Here is a 16,605-nt window from a genome sequence, read left to right as displayed (position 1 = left end):
TTAAGATATAGATCCGCCATGATCTCATTGAATGGCGGAACGGTCTCGAGGGGCTGAATGGCCTACTCCTGTCCCGATGTTCCTATTTCAGAAGAAGGAATGTGTTAAGGGGACTTTTTGCTCAAATTTCTCTTCCATTGTCAGTGGAAGCAGAAGTATGGTTTTAAAGATATGTGTTCCCCTTTAAAATAAAAAGGCATATTTGCCCATTCTGACAAAGCCCCACCAGTTCAGGGCTCCTTCCCACCGGAGTCCCTCTAGTAACACGACAAGGCAACATTGACATGAATCAGTCATTCATGAAAGAAATGACCTGCGGGTGGCGCTGTCCAGGGAGAGTATAAATACTCGGGCACAGGCCCAGCTTGTGCAGGACATTCTTAACAGGAACTAGTGAAGGACACAACTAGACCCCCATGTTGTAAAACAGTTGATTAAAGCTTTGTTTAATGCTTAGACCAAGTGCCTAGTAGTTTTCTTACGTCAAACATCAACCACTTCCCAGAAGTGTCTCCGAAGGGTTGATTTTCCGACTCCTCGCTTCCAGTCCAGAACCTCTCTTGCCCCAAGCAGATACCAGGAAATTCTGGGAGGACATCGGCGACTCCTGATGGGCTATCCTGGCCGGAGAAGCCCGCGTCGGGACTGCACATTTGAAAAAATCAGTTCTCCTTTGTTTTAATGGGAGTCAGAGTGGACCTGGAGGCGCCTGACTCCGAAGGAACAGACTATTGGCAGAGCAGAGTGCATAACAAAGTCGGAATTCATATAGCACATTATCACCAAATCTCTCAATGCACTTCAAGCAATGAATTACTTTCGAATTGCAGTAACTGACATTACGCAGGCAAATTTGGCAAACTTTTTACCTCAGCGATGTCCCACCAACAGTGAATAGCCAATCAATCCGGGCTTCTTTTCGAGGTGGTAGTTGAATGAGGAATGTTGGCCAGAACTCTGCCCCTCTTTGAATTGTGCCAAGATATATTTGCCTTGCGGGAGCCCTGCGTAAAGGTCCAGTTTGGGGGGGGCCCTACATTTCATGAGACAATGATACTAAATACTACCGCTTTAATCTGGTGTCAAATCCACACATGTACGGTTGTGACAAATTGATCAGGGATCAGCTGTTTCCATTGCGAAGCTGTCCCTTCACTGGATCCGCCCGGGGCCTCTGACTCGCTTGTGGGCCCCTGTGCAATCGTATTGGTTGCACAGTCTCAAGGTGTCATCTGTGGTTCAGTGGGTAGTGCCCTTGCCTCATAGTCAGAAGGTTGTGGGTTCAGGCCCACCTCCAGAGACGTGAGCACAAAATTCAGGCTAATGCCATACAGAGGGAGTACTGCACTGTCGGAGGTGTTGTCTTTTGGATGAGATGTTAACCCGAGGCCCCGCCTGCTCTCTCAGGTGGACATAAAAGATCCCACAGCACTATATTGAAGAAGAGCAGGGGAATTCTGTCCTGGGGCCAATATTTATCCCTCAACCAACATCACTAAAAAGCAGATTATCTGGTCAATATCACATTGCTGTTTGTGGGAGCTTGCTGTGCGCAAATTGGCTGCCGCGTTTCCTACATTACAGCAGTGACTACACTTCAAATAGTACTTCATTGGCTGTAAAGTGCTTTGGGACATCCTGGGGCTGTGAAAGGCGTTGTATAAATACAAGTCTTTCTTTGTAACAACAGCCCTGCTAGCATCAACCTGAATCACCAGAACAGGAAGATACAAAATACATCCATTGCCCACTTACTCGTTAGCTGCCTTTGGTGACAGGTATTTGCAATCCTCACGGCATCTTAGTGAAAATGGATTCTTGTTCTTTTCTCTAGCGCTAGCTGTGCATCTGGAAAAGTAATACAATTGAAATGCTCTGGTAAGTACACTTGTTCAAAATAGAATGTTTCATTGTCATTGTTTCGATTCAATGGTTTTATACTGGGAAACGTACAGCAGATCCATCACACTGGGAGAGGGTAATGTTTCACCTCCTGAGTTATCCTCAAAAGTCACACACCATCCGGACTTGGACATATATTGGCCGTTCCTTCATCATCGCTGGGTCAATATCCTGGAACTCCCCACTATCGTGGAAACCCCAGAATCACAAGGACTCCAGAAAAAAATGTTAAACCGTTCTCCGTTAACTAGGCAAGCTTTAGTTACTTCTAACTCACCACATGGATGGAACAGTTGAAGGTGAATGTTTTCTTTGTGTATTTGGGAATTGATTTTAAAGAGGCCCCACCTTCACTGTGGGACAAGAATGGACCATTCAATAAGATCATGGCTGATCTTGAGCTCAAAGCCACTTCCCTGCCCACTCCCTGTAACCTTTCACTTCCTTAGAAACATAGAAACATAGAAGATAGGAGCAGGAGTAGGCCATTCGGCCCCTCGAGCCTGTTCCGCCATTCAATGCGATCATGGCTGATCATCCAAATTCAGTACCCTGTCCCTGTTTTCTCCCCATATCCCTTGATCCCTTTAGCCTTAAGAAATATATCTAACTCCTTCTTGGATATATTTAATGAATTGGCCTCTACTGCCTTCTGTGGCAGAGAATTCCACAGGTTCACCACTCTCTGGGTGAAGAAATTCCTCCTCATCTCAGTCCTAAATGGCTTACCCCTTATCCTTAGACTGTGACCCCTGGTTCTGGACTCCCCCGCCATCGGAAACATCCTTCCTGCATCTAGTCTGTCTAGTCCTGTTAGAATTTTATAAGTTTCAATGAGATCCCCTCTCATTCTTCTAAACTCCAGCGAGTATAAGCCTAATCGACCCAATCTCTCTTCATACGTCATTCCTGCCATCCCAGGTATCAGTCTGGTGAATTTTCGCTGCACTCCCTCCAGGGCAAGAACATCCTTCCTCAGATAAGGCAACCAAAACTGCAACACAATACTCAAGATGTGGTCTCACCAAGGCCCTGTACAACTGCAGCAAGACATCCTTGTTCCTGTACTCGAATCCTCTCGCTACGAAGGCCAACATACCATTTACCTTCTTAACTGCCTGCTGCACCTGCATGCTTACCTTCAGCGACTGGTGCACAAGGACACCCAGGTCTCGTTGCACTTCCTCTTTTCCCAATCTATCAGACTGATATCTTGCAAAAATCTGTCTATCCCCACCTATGCTCCACACGGGCCTCCTCCCACCCTATCGGCATTCCATTTTATCTATTGGAATATACTGGAAGGTTGTTAAAGGTATATCCCCAGTACCCGTCAAGGAATCTGAGGTGTCACCTTGAGTCTTACCACTTGGTGGCGCAATGGGTCTATGTACAAACCCGCTGTGCGCTTTAATGGCCTGCGTATCTTTTTAAACCATACAGAGATTTTAAATAATTTTTATTACTGTAATGATCTTTTTTAAACTATTCTTAGAGATATTTTCTCTCCCTTGTATCATGTGCGTGAGAGACTGGAGAAACTGGGATTGTTCTCCTTAGAGCAGAGAAGGTTAAGGGGAGATTTAGTAGAGGTGTTCAAAATCATGAAGGGTTTTGATAGAGTAAATAGGGAAGAAACTGTTTCCAGTGGTTGAAGGGTCGATAACCAGAGGACCCAGATTTAAGTTAATGGCCAAAAGAACCAGAGCGGAGATGAGGAGAATTTTTTTAAGCAGTGTGTTGTTGTGATCTTTAAGGGCAGTCGAAGCAGATTCAATAGTAATTTTTAAAAGGGAATTGGATAAATATTTGAAGGAGAAAATTTTGCAAGACTGTGGGGAAAGAGCGGGGGAGTGGGACTAGTTGGAGAGCTCTTTCAAAGAGCCGGCACAGGCACGATGGGCCGAAAGGCCTCCTTCTGTGCTGTACCATTCTCTGATTCTATGTATTCTCCAGGCTGGGGTGACTCATCATCTGATTGCCTCTCCCTCCCTGAGGAAGCGACCAGTGTACACTGATTCCCCGCCCCCCCCCCGCTCCCCCCCCACCACCCCGCCCCCCCACTCCTTCTCTGCCAGTCTGACACTGGCTCCCACTGGTCTTTAGCTGTACAGTTGCTGCCCTCTGATACCTCACTCAAGTGGTCATTCTTCATTGTCAGCATTGACACTGAGCACCAGCAGGCTATTCAATTGCATGGGTTGTCACTAGATGGATCCTGTTATCACATGACATTTGCACGCGCACATTCACCGGCACACACGCACACATACACACGCCCACGCGCACACACGACCACTCACACATACACGCACACACACAGCTATGGTCATTGGATGGAAATCGGAGATGGGAATCCAGGGCTGGTTTTCTTCCTATAGACCAGGACACTGAGGTCAACATTACTGCAGTGCCAACGCTCTAGCCAAGATATACTAACTCAGCACAGGCCAGAGACTAAGTGTGGGATCTTCCTTGGTCTGTATAGTCAGGACCATGCGGGCGGTACATTAGCACATTAATCCATAGAGCAAAATTGGGATCTTTGCAAATCAAGAGTCATGAGCATTGATCCCAATATCTCCAACAGTGCCCAAAATGGGAGCATAGTGGTTCTGTTACTGGCCTAATAATCCAGAAGGTTGGAATAATGATCTGGAGGCATGAGTTCGAAATCTCACCACGGCGGCTGTGGAATTTAAATTCAGTTAATTAAATCAATCTGGAATAAAAAGCTAGTGTTAGTGATAGTGACTGTGAAACTACCGGATTGTCATTAAAAACCCATCTGGATCACTAATGTATTTTAGGGAAGGAAATCTGCTGTCCTTACCCGGTCTGGCCTATATGTGACTCCAGGCCCACAGCAATGTAGTTGACTCTTAACTGCCCTCTGAAATGGCGGCTCACCACCACCTTCTCAAGGGCAGTTAGGGATGGGCAATAAATGTTGGCCTTGCCAGCGACGCCCACATCCCATGAATGAATTTTTTAAATCGCGTCTATTGTAAGCACCCTCACCTTTATATTGCTGTCTTTCTCAACAGACTGTGGAGAGAAGCATGACTTTTCCATGATTGTTGGAGGACAGGAAGCCGCATTGGGGAGCTGGCCCTGGCAGGTCACAATGTACTATAACTACAAACATGTGTGTGGAGGCTCCATCATAGACCAGTACTGGATCATTACTGCAGCACACTGCGTGCACAGGTATGTCAGCCCTTAGGGCAGGATTTTCATTGGGCCGTTGAGGCGGGATTGGAGGCGTGTGGGGGGTTAAAATCCCGAAATGGGGGGGCACGAACCCATCCCGCCCCCAACCCGCCTCCATGCCAGTTTCAAAGGAGGCGGGTACCCGACCCACACTGGGACCTGCCTCCCCAAGGCGGGAAGGGGATTAGTGCCAATTAACAGGTAGTTATCAGGCAGTTTTTAGCCTAATCCCTATTTTTATCGCTGAATTGTGGGATTCCCGACGGCTCCAAACCACGCCAAGTTAGCGAGGCGGGCCGTCGAGCTGAAGGGCTTGGAGGGTTCGAGATGTCCGGTGTTCAGGTGAGTGATGGGTGCATGAGTGCAAAGGTAAGGGTGTTTGGTGTGTGTAAAGTGTTGAAAGAAGTTTTACTTACATTTACTTACCTTTACAGCCTTCCTTCCTTCAGGTCTCGGGAGTCCCTCATCTCACCGGCACAGAAAGCAGAATGGCCGCGATCTGTCAAAAGTTGCAGTATTCAGCTTTCTGTTCCGGAGAGATCTCTAAATCATTCTGAGAGGAAGGAATTAACTTGGAGTACAGATTGTCAGTGTTTGACAGCTTCAAACAGCTGTCAAACGCTGATACTTCATCTGTCAAAAGCTTTTAACAGATGAAATGTCAATCTGTGACGTCACATGTTGCCGGGTGGCCCTTAATTGGCCTGCTGAGCCCACTGGGCGGGCTCAACAAGGTCAATCAAGTGAAAATCGCGTGTGTTGGCCACAACTCGATGGAGGCGGGACTACAAACCTGAAAGTTGTAGTCCCGCCTCCTACCCGACTCCTCAATGAAAATCCAGCCCTTAGTCTCTACTTCATCCATGGGCGTTAAGAATCAATTCATGTTCTACGGAAGAGCATATTTTTTTATCTTCATACATATTCTGGAGCAGATTTGATGGTTTAGGGTTTTGACGGCTACCTATAGTGACACCGCTATACCCGGCCAGAATGAAGGTGAGTGAGTGATTCCCCCGTCAATCTCGCCTGGAGACCGCACTGCTGTGACTGCGATTGATTTTAAGCACACAATTTGTATTGTGTAACTATTCTCCACTCACTGCATTTTGCTGGAGAAATAATCCTGCTTTTACCAGGCGACATTGCTGTAGTTTCGCTCGTGAGTTCTGTTTGCTGCAGTTCATAGAGGCTCTGTTTAAATAGACTCTGTAGACTGTTTGCTGCAGTGCACTGTTCAAATAGATTCTGCTGAGTAATTAGACTCTGTTGCCTGAGTGTTCCCGATTGCGGGGGAGTCCAGAACCAGAGGTCACAGTCTAAGGATAAGGGGTAAGTCATTTAGGACAGAGATGAGGAGGAATTTCTTCACCCAGAGAGTGGTGAACCTGTGGAATTCTCTACCACAGAAGGCAGTTGAGGCCAATTCATTAAATATATTCAAGAAGGAGTTAGATATATTTCTTGAGGCTAAAGGGATCAAGGGATATGGGGAGAAGGCAGGGACAGGGTACTGAATTTGGATGATCAGCCATGATCTCATTAAATGGCGGAGCAGGCTCGAGGGGCCGAATGGTCTACTCCTGCTCCTATCTTCTATGTTTCTATGTTTCTGGCATTTTCTGGTTTTTTATTGCATCCTTTATTAGGTGGCTGGGTGAGCCGACAAATATTACGGCTCATGCCCACTAGAACCTGGGTTCAGGCAACTCAAACCCATTTCATGCAGAACCCCCAGAAGTGACTTTTCATCTCATTATGCAGGGTTCCTTTCAAATGCAGATTGCAGAGGTCAAAACCCCAGGTGATACGACTCAGCTGTTGAGGCTGGGTGGTCAATTGAAAATTTCCAAACTGAGATCGATAGATTCTTGTTAGGCAAGGGTTATGGAACCAAGGCGGGTAGGTGAAGTTAAGATACAGATCAGCCATGATCTAATTGAATGGCGGAACAGGCTCGAGGGGGGGAACGGTCTACTCCCATTCCTATGCTGCGTCCAACCTCTTTGCTTTTAACTGTACATGTTTCTAGGGTCGCAGGACCGTTATAAGGTCTCTTTCTGTTACAGGTTACCAATTGCTTACAAATGGCGAGTGTACGCCGGCATCGTGGACAGACAGGTCCTCCTGTTCACCAGCCTAACCACCTACGTGGTCGAGGAAATTATCTACAGCAACCATTATGATCACGACACTCATGACTACGATATTGCCCTCATGAAGCTGAAAAACCCAATTGAATTTTCAAGTATGAACCTTTGTTTAATTCGGTCAGACAGATTGTTCCCTTCCTCAGCCAGAGTCTGTACAATTAATTCCTGGTAAAAGCCGATAGTTTTCTAACAAAAAGTCTGTTTTTATTCTCTCGACCCCTACCCCCACCACCCTACATTCTCCAGAAGGTGTTGACTCTTGCTGGGGCATGGTTCCTTCCCTCCTGACCAACTTTCCTGTATTCCATCCACGTGGCCATTCTTAATAGCTCAGCCTAGACAGTGAGTGCCCACTGGCTATTCAACTGTAGGCGGCATCATAGATAAGCTGCTCAACCATGGAAGGCATCACAGAGGAAACACAGAAACATGGAAGATAGGAGCAGGAGTAGGCCATTCAGCCCCTTGAGCCGGCTCCGCCATTCAATGCGATCATGGCTGATCATCCAAATTCAGTACCCGGTCCCTGCTTTCTCCCCATATCCCTTGATCCCTTTAGCCTTAAGAAATATTTCCAACTCCTTCTTGAATATATTTAATGAATTGGCCTCAACTGCCTTCTGTGGTAGAGAATTCCAGAGGTTCACCACTCTCTGGGTGAAGAAATTCCTCCTCATCGCTGTCCTAAATGGCCTACCCCTTATCCTTAGACTGTGACCCCTGGTTCTGGACTCCCCGACCATCGGGAACATCCTTCCTGCATCTAGTCTGTGTAGTCCTGTTAGAATTTTATGTTTCAATGAGATCCCCTCTCATTCTTCTAAACTCCAGCGAGTATAAGCCCAATCGACCCAATCTCTCCTCATACGTCATTCTTGCCATCCCAGGTATCAGCCTGGTGAATCTTTGCTGAACTCCCTCTATGGCAAGAACATCCTTCCTCAGATAAGGCGACCAAAACTGCACACAAGGAGCCGGATCCTGACCATTCCTTGGCAAACAGAGCTGCACATTTGCCAGCAGGAATTAACCGATAGTAAACAGGAGTAATGACTCTGGTTGGCCCCAATCATTGATACCTGAGGCAATTCTATTGCCCTAACCTCATGCCCCAGCCATTCTCAGCACAGACTGGAAATCAAACCGTGGTCTTTCCGCACCTGTACAGCACGATACAGAGAGCTAAGTGGGGAGACCTTCCTGGCTCGTTGGGAGAACTCCTCCAAAAACAACACCAGAATATCTATTGGACAATTTGTGAGGATATATTCCCAGTTCTGTAGAGCAACCAAAAATAAACTGGCAGCTACAGTAAGAATGACACTGCTGGAGTCCCAATGACCAGAGTATAGCAGCTGGCAGCAATGTTCCCCCTAATTTTTTTTTGTGCGCGGTCCCTTTTAAACTTGGCGCGCGGCCGTGCACGCACGGTACCTTTCCCAGCAGCAACAGCTGGTTAGTGGCCTGCGCGGGACCTCCCGGTCGGGGCGTGGCCGCGCACCTTAGGTGGGGGGGGGAACATTGGCTGGCAGTCATTGGGCGCACAAACTGTGCTTGTATTCCTTTGAGCATATTGAAGATTGAGGGGGCGATCTGACCAAGGTGTTTAAAAAATTTTAAGGATTCGATAGAGTAGATAGAGAGAAACTAATTCCTCTGGCGGGGAATCCAGAACAAGGGGGCAGCATCTTAAAATTACAGCCCGGCCGTTCAGGAGAGAAATCATGAAGCACTTTTTCACAAAAAGGTTAGTAAAAAAATTTGGAACTCTTTCCCTCCCCCCCCCCTCAAAAAGCTGTTGGGACTGGGGGTCAAATTGAAATTTTCAAAACTGAGAGCGATAGATTTTTGTTCAATAAGGGTATCAGGGATATGGAGCAGTGGAGTTAAGGTGCAGATCAGCCATGATCTAATTACAGGAAACTCGCTCTTAACCGGCAAAATTCAGGAGTAGGTTCAGGTAAGTTTTACTATATATTAGTGGCCGTGTAACCGGGGTTCCTGCACCTGTGGCCGTGTAACTGGGGTTCCTGCACAAGTGCCGTGTAACCGGGACTCCTGCACCTGTGGCCGTGCAACAGGGACTCCTGGATCTGTGGCCGTGCAACGGGGACTCCTGGATCTGTGGCCATGTAACCTGGGTTCCTGGATCTGTGCCCATGGAACCGGGGTTCCTGCACCTGTGGCCGTGTAACCGGGGTTCCTGCACCTGTGGCCGTGCAACAGGGACTCCTGGATCTGTGGCCGTGTAACCGGGGTTCCTGCACCTGTGGCCGTGTAACCGGGACTCCTGGATCTGTGGCCGTGTAACCGGAACTCCTGCACAAGTGCCGTGTAACCGGGGCTCCTGCACCTGTGGCCGTGTACGGGGCTCTCGTACCTTGGTAAGTATACTTCTCTGTAATCCGGACTTTTTGTTCAACCGGCACCATGCCGGCCCCATCGGTGCCAGATAAAAAAAGTTTCCTATAATGCCGGAGCAAGCCTGAAGGGCTGAATGGCCAACTCCTGTTCCTACGTTCCTAGGATGCTCTTTGATATTTACCCTTTATCCATATCCATCCCATCCTTCACATGAGAGCAGGGTGTCCTGGCCAACACTTCTCCCGCAACCAGCTCCAACAAAAAAACGGATCAGCTGGTCATCCATCACGCTGGTGTTTATGGGACACTGTTGTGTGCACAAAATGGCCACCACATTCGCCTACATCACAACAGTGACTGGACTTCAAAGTAATTTATTGTATGAGGTGTTCTTCAAGACAGGTCTGAGAGGAGGGAATAAGGCGATACAGCAATGCAAGTCCTTTTCTTTCTTTCGTAAGAATAGGAAGCGATGGAAGTACCCAGGAGGGCTGCCAGCAGCTGTAAACTGAGAAGAGGAAGGCTAATGTTTTGGTTGTGTCTCCTGCAGCGACATTAACCTGCCTTTTCTCTTTACAGCGGCGAGCGGACTTGCTGCTTATTTCCTTTCTCTGCTTTTATTTCAGATTCCCAGCATTTGTAGCGTCTTTACATCATCACCTGTTTTACAGATACGGTGAGGGCAATCTGCTTGCCGAGGTACAATCAGCAGGTCGCAATGGGCAAAGAGTGTTGGATATCAGGCTGGGGCCACGCAAGCGCAGATGCCTGTAAGTATTCGAGGCACCAGGATGAAGATTGTTTCAACAGTAGAGGAATCTTTGGATTTGACGCATTCATTCTTACTTCGTATCTTTCAGATGAGGTAGAAAATCTGTTAAAGGAAGCTTCTGTCCCTCTCATAAGCACGGAGCGATGTAACAGCAGCTGCATGTATAATGGCACCATAACTCCCAGAATGCTGTGCGCAGGATACAAGGAGGGCAAAGTTGATGCGTGCCAGGTGAGCTGAGGTCAGAGCAAAGGAAGTCTGCTTTTGTATTTTAATGGCCGTGGCATCAGTGGGTAGCTCTCTCACCTCTGAGTCAGAAGGTTGTGGGTTCAAGTCCCACTTCAGCACATATTCTAGGCTGATGCTCCCAGTGCAGTGCTGAGGGAGTGCTGCACTGTCAGAGGTGCCGTCTTTTGGATGAGACGTTAAACCGAGGCTCTGCCTGCCCTCTTAGGTGGATGTAAAAGATCCCACGGCACTATTTTGAAGAAGAGCAGGGGAGTTCTCCCCGGTGTCCTGGCCAAATGTTTATCCCTCAATCAACATCACGGAAACAGATTATTATCAGGTCATTATCACATTGCTGTTTGTGGGAGCTTGCTGTGTGCAAATTGGCTGCTGCGTTTCCCACATTACAACAGTAACTACACTTCAAAAGTATTTCATTGGCTGTGAAGAGCTTTGGTACGTCCTGAGGTTGTGAATGGCGCTATACAAATGCAAGTCTTTTTATTTTATTTTTAAATGATGGTCAAGGGAAAGGATGTCAGTGTTGGGAAACGTAACGTATTTTCCATCTTTGTTACTCAGTCACCACGTGAAACACTTTCAGGTCAGGTAGAGGACAGGCAGATGCAGGGTGCTGTACCTGACCCGGAAGTCGAGTAGAGCTCCCTCTACTCTGCCCTAACAATGCTTACTGACCTTAACTTGAAAAAAGCGCCCCCTACCATTCCAATGTGAACTTTCCACTTTCCACACCCGTCGTCTCTGTGGCCTCTCTGAGTTGAGGGGAGACCTTATTGAGGAGACTGAGGGGAGACCTTATTGATGTGTATAAAATGATGAGGGGCCTAGATAAAGTGGATAGAAAGGACCTGTTTCCCTTAGCAGAGGGGTCAAAAACCAGAGGGCATAGACTTAAAGTAATTGGTGGAAGGTTTAGAGGGGATTTGAGGGGAAATTTTTTCACCCAGAGCGTTGTGGGGGTCTGGAACTCACTGCCTGAAAGGGTGGTAGAGGCAGGAACCCTAATCACATTTAAAAAGTACTTGGATGTACACTTGGGATGCTGTAACCTGCAGGGCTACGGACCAAGAGCTGGGAAGTGGGATTAGGCTGGATAGCTCTTTGTTGGCCGGCGTGGACACGATGGGCCGAAATGGCCTCCTTCCGTGCTGTAACTTTCTATGATTCTATGATTTGGTATGGTCACCGCCCCCCATGCCAATGAGATTTATTGAAGACTGACTGTGGGTGTACATTGCAGGGAGACAGTGGCGGCCCTCTGGTATGTGAGGATGTTCAAGCCTGGCACTTGACCGGAGTGGTGAGCTGGGGCATCGGCTGTGCGGAAGCGAATCATCCAGGAGTTTACACAAAAGTGTCTGAGTTCCTAGAATGGATATACAGCGTTATCGAGGTAAGGAACCCGCTTCTAGAGAATTGAAGAACAGTGCAATGGGCTAGGAATTTGTCTCGGGGGGGGGGGGGGGACGGCGCCAAACGGGCAGTATTGGATGGACCGCCCGGTGTACGCAGTGGCTGATATTCAGTTTCATTAACTGCAATGGGACTGAATATCCGCCGCTGCGTAGAACGGCCGATACCGCCCAGTTAGTGCCACCGCCCGAGGAGCATTTCTAGGCCTAAGGGGGAAAAATTCAGTATCGCCCCATTTGGGGCGCCATTATCGGCCGTGCGCAAAGTTTAGCGCCTAGCGCTAATTATCGCCTCCAACAGCAAACTTGGCTTTTATCGCCCCTGGAGGTGATTGGAGCGCTAAATCAGGCGTTTCACACCTGTCTTAAGGCGCAAACGCCGAGGAGTGAGGCGCTACCTCAGAGCGCTGGCGAAGCAAGGAAGGGCAAATCAAAATGAACCTGCAAAGTGCTGCTCAGTACTCAAAACTCCTTCACACAGCGTTGAATCTCTCCAGAAGTCTCTCTCTCTCTCTCAGAATGCGTGGTGCAAAAATGTCACCGACAAAAAAAGGCAGGAAGCGGCCGCCTTTAAATAGCGCTCCCCCAGTCCCTTTCTGACAGCAAAACGCTCCCCTCAACCTGTCGTTGCTAGCGGCAGGCGGTAAGGCAGAGGGCGCCACTCAATATCCAGTCCGGGGCGCTACTGGGGCGTTGCGCACTCGACTGACGTCACAATCTGCCGGCTCAGGAGATCGTGGCGGTAGTGTTTAGCGCCGCCGCAAAATATCTAGTTAATTTCACGAGCGGCGCAAACATCGCCGCGCCCGGGCGCTAGTTGCTTTGCACCCCATTAGCGCCCTCTTAAGGCACTAACGGGAGGCACAAACAACTGAATTTTTCCCCCTAAGTGTTTTATCCTTCATTAATAATAGTTTCTCAGTTACACTCAGTATAACTCTCTCTTTAATACAAAAAGAAAATACTGCAGATGCTGGAAATCTGAAATAAAAACAGAAAATGCTGGAGAAACTCAGCAGGTCAGGCAGCATCTGTGAAGAGAGAAACAGAGTTAACGTTTCAGGTCGATGACCCTTCGTCAGAACTGGAAAAAAGCAGGAAATGGAATTTCATGATGAAAGGTCATCGACCTGAAACGTTAACTCTGTTTCTCTCTTCACTGATGCTGCCTGACCTGCTGAGTATCTCCAGCATTTTCTGTTTTTATAACTCTCTCTCTGCCTGTCTATCTCTCAGCAGGTGTACGGCTGAATGGGCAACAGCACTTTTCTAATATAGCTCCCATCACCTAAAACGTTCACGTTTAACAGGGGCAGTCGCTTATATCGGCCAAAAAAGTGACATTGCTCATTACTCATTTGCATTTACATCAATTTCAAAGTTGTCTGTCATAGTGTCTTAAGAGCTCCGTTTATTTCGGGCAGAAACAGCTGTGCTTACTCATTAGTTCGCACTTCATGAAGTGTAAGGACAAACATCTCAGTCCTAAATGGCCGACCCCTTATTCTGAGACTGTAACCCCTGGTTCTAGACTCCCCAGCCAGGTGAAACATCCTCCCTGCATCTACCCTGTCAAGCCCTGTAAAAATGATCTTATTGAATGGCGGAGCAGGCTCGAGGGGCCGATTGGCCCACTCCTGCTCCTATTTCTTATGTTCTTATGTTTCAATGTGATCTCCCCTCATTCTTCTAAACTCTGGAGAGTATAGGCCGAGTCTACGCAATCTCTCCTCATAGGACAAAGTATCTGATCTATTAAAGAAAAAAGATTATTTTGGAGGCCTACCAGCCCACAGTACAATCTGATATAGACTTTATACCCTGAATAATGATCAGTTTTGATCACTATCGATCAAATAGATCAATAGATAGGAATCAGGGGATATGGAGCCAAGACGAGTGAATGGAGTTGAGGTACAGATGAGCCATGATCTCATTGAATGGCGGAGCAGGCTCGAGGGGCCGAATGGCCTCCTCCTGTTCCTATATTTCTAAAACAATAGATGAATGAACAACTCGATTATGTGACTTTTTCTCTCTCTCTCTCAGAGTTTGGACACCTCCATGTCTTAGAAAAGTTTCTAGAATCCTGCTAAACAACGTGAGGGACGCGATGCACAGAAGAGGAACAGCCAGTGACTCCGAGTTCTGTAGAAGGGTTTCAACCCGAAACGCTGACTCTATTTCTCTCTCCACGGATGTTGCCTGGCCTGCTGAGTTTTTCCAGCATTTTCTGTTGTTACTCCGAGTGATCTGATGGTTTCACGCGCAAGTGCCGTCCCCTGGCATTGGACCTCGAGAATCTGCTTGGATTATTCTCTCAGTGCGAGGAAGGTTAAAAAAAAATTATAACTGAGGCTCACTGAGTGAGATCAATCATGTGTGTTTTTTTAAAAAAAAGCCCAGTAATCTGTGTAGTGTATGTAACTGTTCTACCTTTAAGAGAACTATTGTATGTAACCGTTCACCTTTAAGAGAACTATTTTAGGTGTGGCACTACTTTATCTTGGCTGCTGTATACTGTAATACCGACGGTGACCACACCGGTATATAAGTGCTGTGTCAGGATTTATTGGGCAGATTCGCCCTGACCTTCGAATAGTAAAGTCCTGTTAAAGTTACTCTTGTAGTCTGTGTATTAATTCGCCATAATACCTACAGACTTTACAGTGGCGACGAGTTCGATCTTACCCTGCGGCAACAATACTTCCGAAGCAGTTAACGAGCGTCGAGAAGAGGCACCCGCCCTCGTCGTTCTGCTGAGAGAAAATTCGACTCTGCAGAGCAAGGAAGAAGGAAGAATTCAGACACGAAGCCTTCCATCAGCAACAGGCACTGATTGTCCCTTCTGCCACGGTGGTGAGTGAGCCGATCAGCACGAGAAGCAAGTCGGCCACGGTGACTGTGAGTAAAGGGAAAATAAAAAAATAAACGGAGGATAAGGGCGGTGAACTCGACCACGGTCGGGGGGAAAGGAGCCGGACAGAAGTCGGGCCCAGAGGCGCTGAGACTGGGGCAGCGTGGAGCACGGAAGCCGCGGTACAAGCGGGCTGGGAGACGCAACGGCGTCATGAGGCAGCTAGACCGTGACCGGCGAAAAAGGCCGGGCAGCTACCGAGGCCACGAGGCGCTGCGACTGGGATCGTAAGGCGCGGGAAGATATAAAAATAAATAAACCGCGGGGAACTCAGCCGCAGCCGGGGAGGAAAGCACCGGACTGCGAGAGGGCTGGGAGGCGCGATTGGAGTGAAAAAGGCCGGGCAGCGACCGAGGCCACGAAGCGCTGTGACCGGGATCGTAAGGCGCGGGAAGATATAAAAATAAATAAATCACGGAGAACTCAGCCGCAGCCGGGGAGGAAAGCACCGGACTGCGAGAGGGCTGGGAGGCGCGATTGGAAGCCGCTGAGGGAGAGACAGAGCCCGAGCGAGCGGGAGAGACAGAGCCCGAGCGAGGGAGACTGAGCGAGATCCAGCCAGCGGCTGAAACTGTTCGCCGTCAACGGGTTGTACCCAGCGCCGGTTGCCCTGCCGAGAAAAGGGAACAACAGAGCCCGAGCGAGGGAGACTGAGCGAGATCCAGCCCAGCGGCTGAAACTGTTCGCCGTCAACGGGTTGTACCCAGCGCCGGTTGCCCTGCCGAGAAAAGGGAACAAGGAACGCACTGAAGCTGACGCGCAGGCTGCAAACCCCGAAAGCCAGCGGTCGTCGCCCGAGGGAAAAGCTTACCCCTCCCACCAGGGGAAGAAACGCGGGAAGCCGCCAGTAGGCGGGGAAGACGACAGAAGCGGGAAACCGCCATTTTGAAAGTGGGCGGAGGAAGAAGACAAGCGCGGGAAACTGCCATTTTGGAAAAAAAAAGTTAAAGAAAAATTTCGTGTTTGTTTCGCAGAAAGATAGTGAGAGATAGTGAAGATGCCTAAGCATGGTAACATCAACAACTTCGATTCCGAGGTGGAAGATTGGGCCACGTACGTAGAACGTATCGAGATATATTGTGAGGCCAATAAGATAGCAGATGATGATAAAGCTCTCACCTTATTAAACGCAATGGGGGCAAAGACATACGGGCTATTGAAGCATCTTCTATCACCAGCTAAACCGGCGGATCAGACTTTCGTTAATATTGTTGCTGTCCTGAAGGATCATTTGAACCCCACACCACTGATGTTGGCGGAACGATTCAAATTCTATGCGAGAACGCAACGGAAAGAGGAAAGCAACGCGGAATACTTGGTTGAACTGCGTAGACTAGCGAAATACTGCCAGTTTGGGGAAAATCTGACAGAGGCATTGAGAGACAAGTTCGTGTGCGGGTTGTCGAAGGAAGGAACACAAAAGCGTCTGCTAGAAGAGAACGATCTCACACTTGATAAGGCTGTCCTTATTGCAGCATCGCACGAAGCCGCAGCGGAAATGCAGCTGAAGGCAGCAGTACTCAGTGTGGATCAAATTACTTCGGGTACATCGAAATGTTATCGTTGTGGGTTTAAAAACCAGGAATGTAGAAAATGTGGCAAACTTGGTCACATAGCTAAGGT

The 16,605-nt window shown here is 48.2% G+C and overlaps 1 protein-coding gene across 1 annotated transcript in view; it reads left to right on the top strand.

Annotated features, from left to right (window-relative positions):
• Positions 1-15,496, top strand: part of tmprss5 (transmembrane serine protease 5) — a 37,847-nt gene extending 22,351 nt beyond the window's left edge. The window contains exons 7-13 of the mRNA XM_085967797.1: positions 1,835-1,878; positions 4,950-5,112; positions 7,185-7,363; positions 10,304-10,402; positions 10,493-10,635; positions 11,894-12,046; positions 14,115-15,496. Of these exons, the coding sequence (XP_085823923.1) occupies positions 1,835-1,878; positions 4,950-5,112; positions 7,185-7,363; positions 10,304-10,402; positions 10,493-10,635; positions 11,894-12,046; positions 14,115-14,138 (805 nt within the window). The 3' untranslated portion in view covers positions 14,139-15,496. The remainder of the gene's footprint in view (positions 1-1,834; positions 1,879-4,949; positions 5,113-7,184; positions 7,364-10,303; positions 10,403-10,492; positions 10,636-11,893; positions 12,047-14,114) is intronic.
• The last annotated feature ends 1,109 nt before the right edge of the window (positions 15,497-16,605 follow it).

The sequence above is a fragment of the Somniosus microcephalus genome, chromosome 26 (genome assembly GCF_052327205.1).
Source record: "Somniosus microcephalus isolate GS21.2 chromosome 26, FLI_Smic_1.0, whole genome shotgun sequence".
NCBI classification, from domain to species: Eukaryota; Metazoa; Chordata; class Chondrichthyes; order Squaliformes; family Somniosidae; genus Somniosus; species Somniosus microcephalus.
The sequence above is the reverse complement of the archived record's forward strand: the minus strand, read 5'-3'. Positions and strand labels throughout refer to the sequence as shown.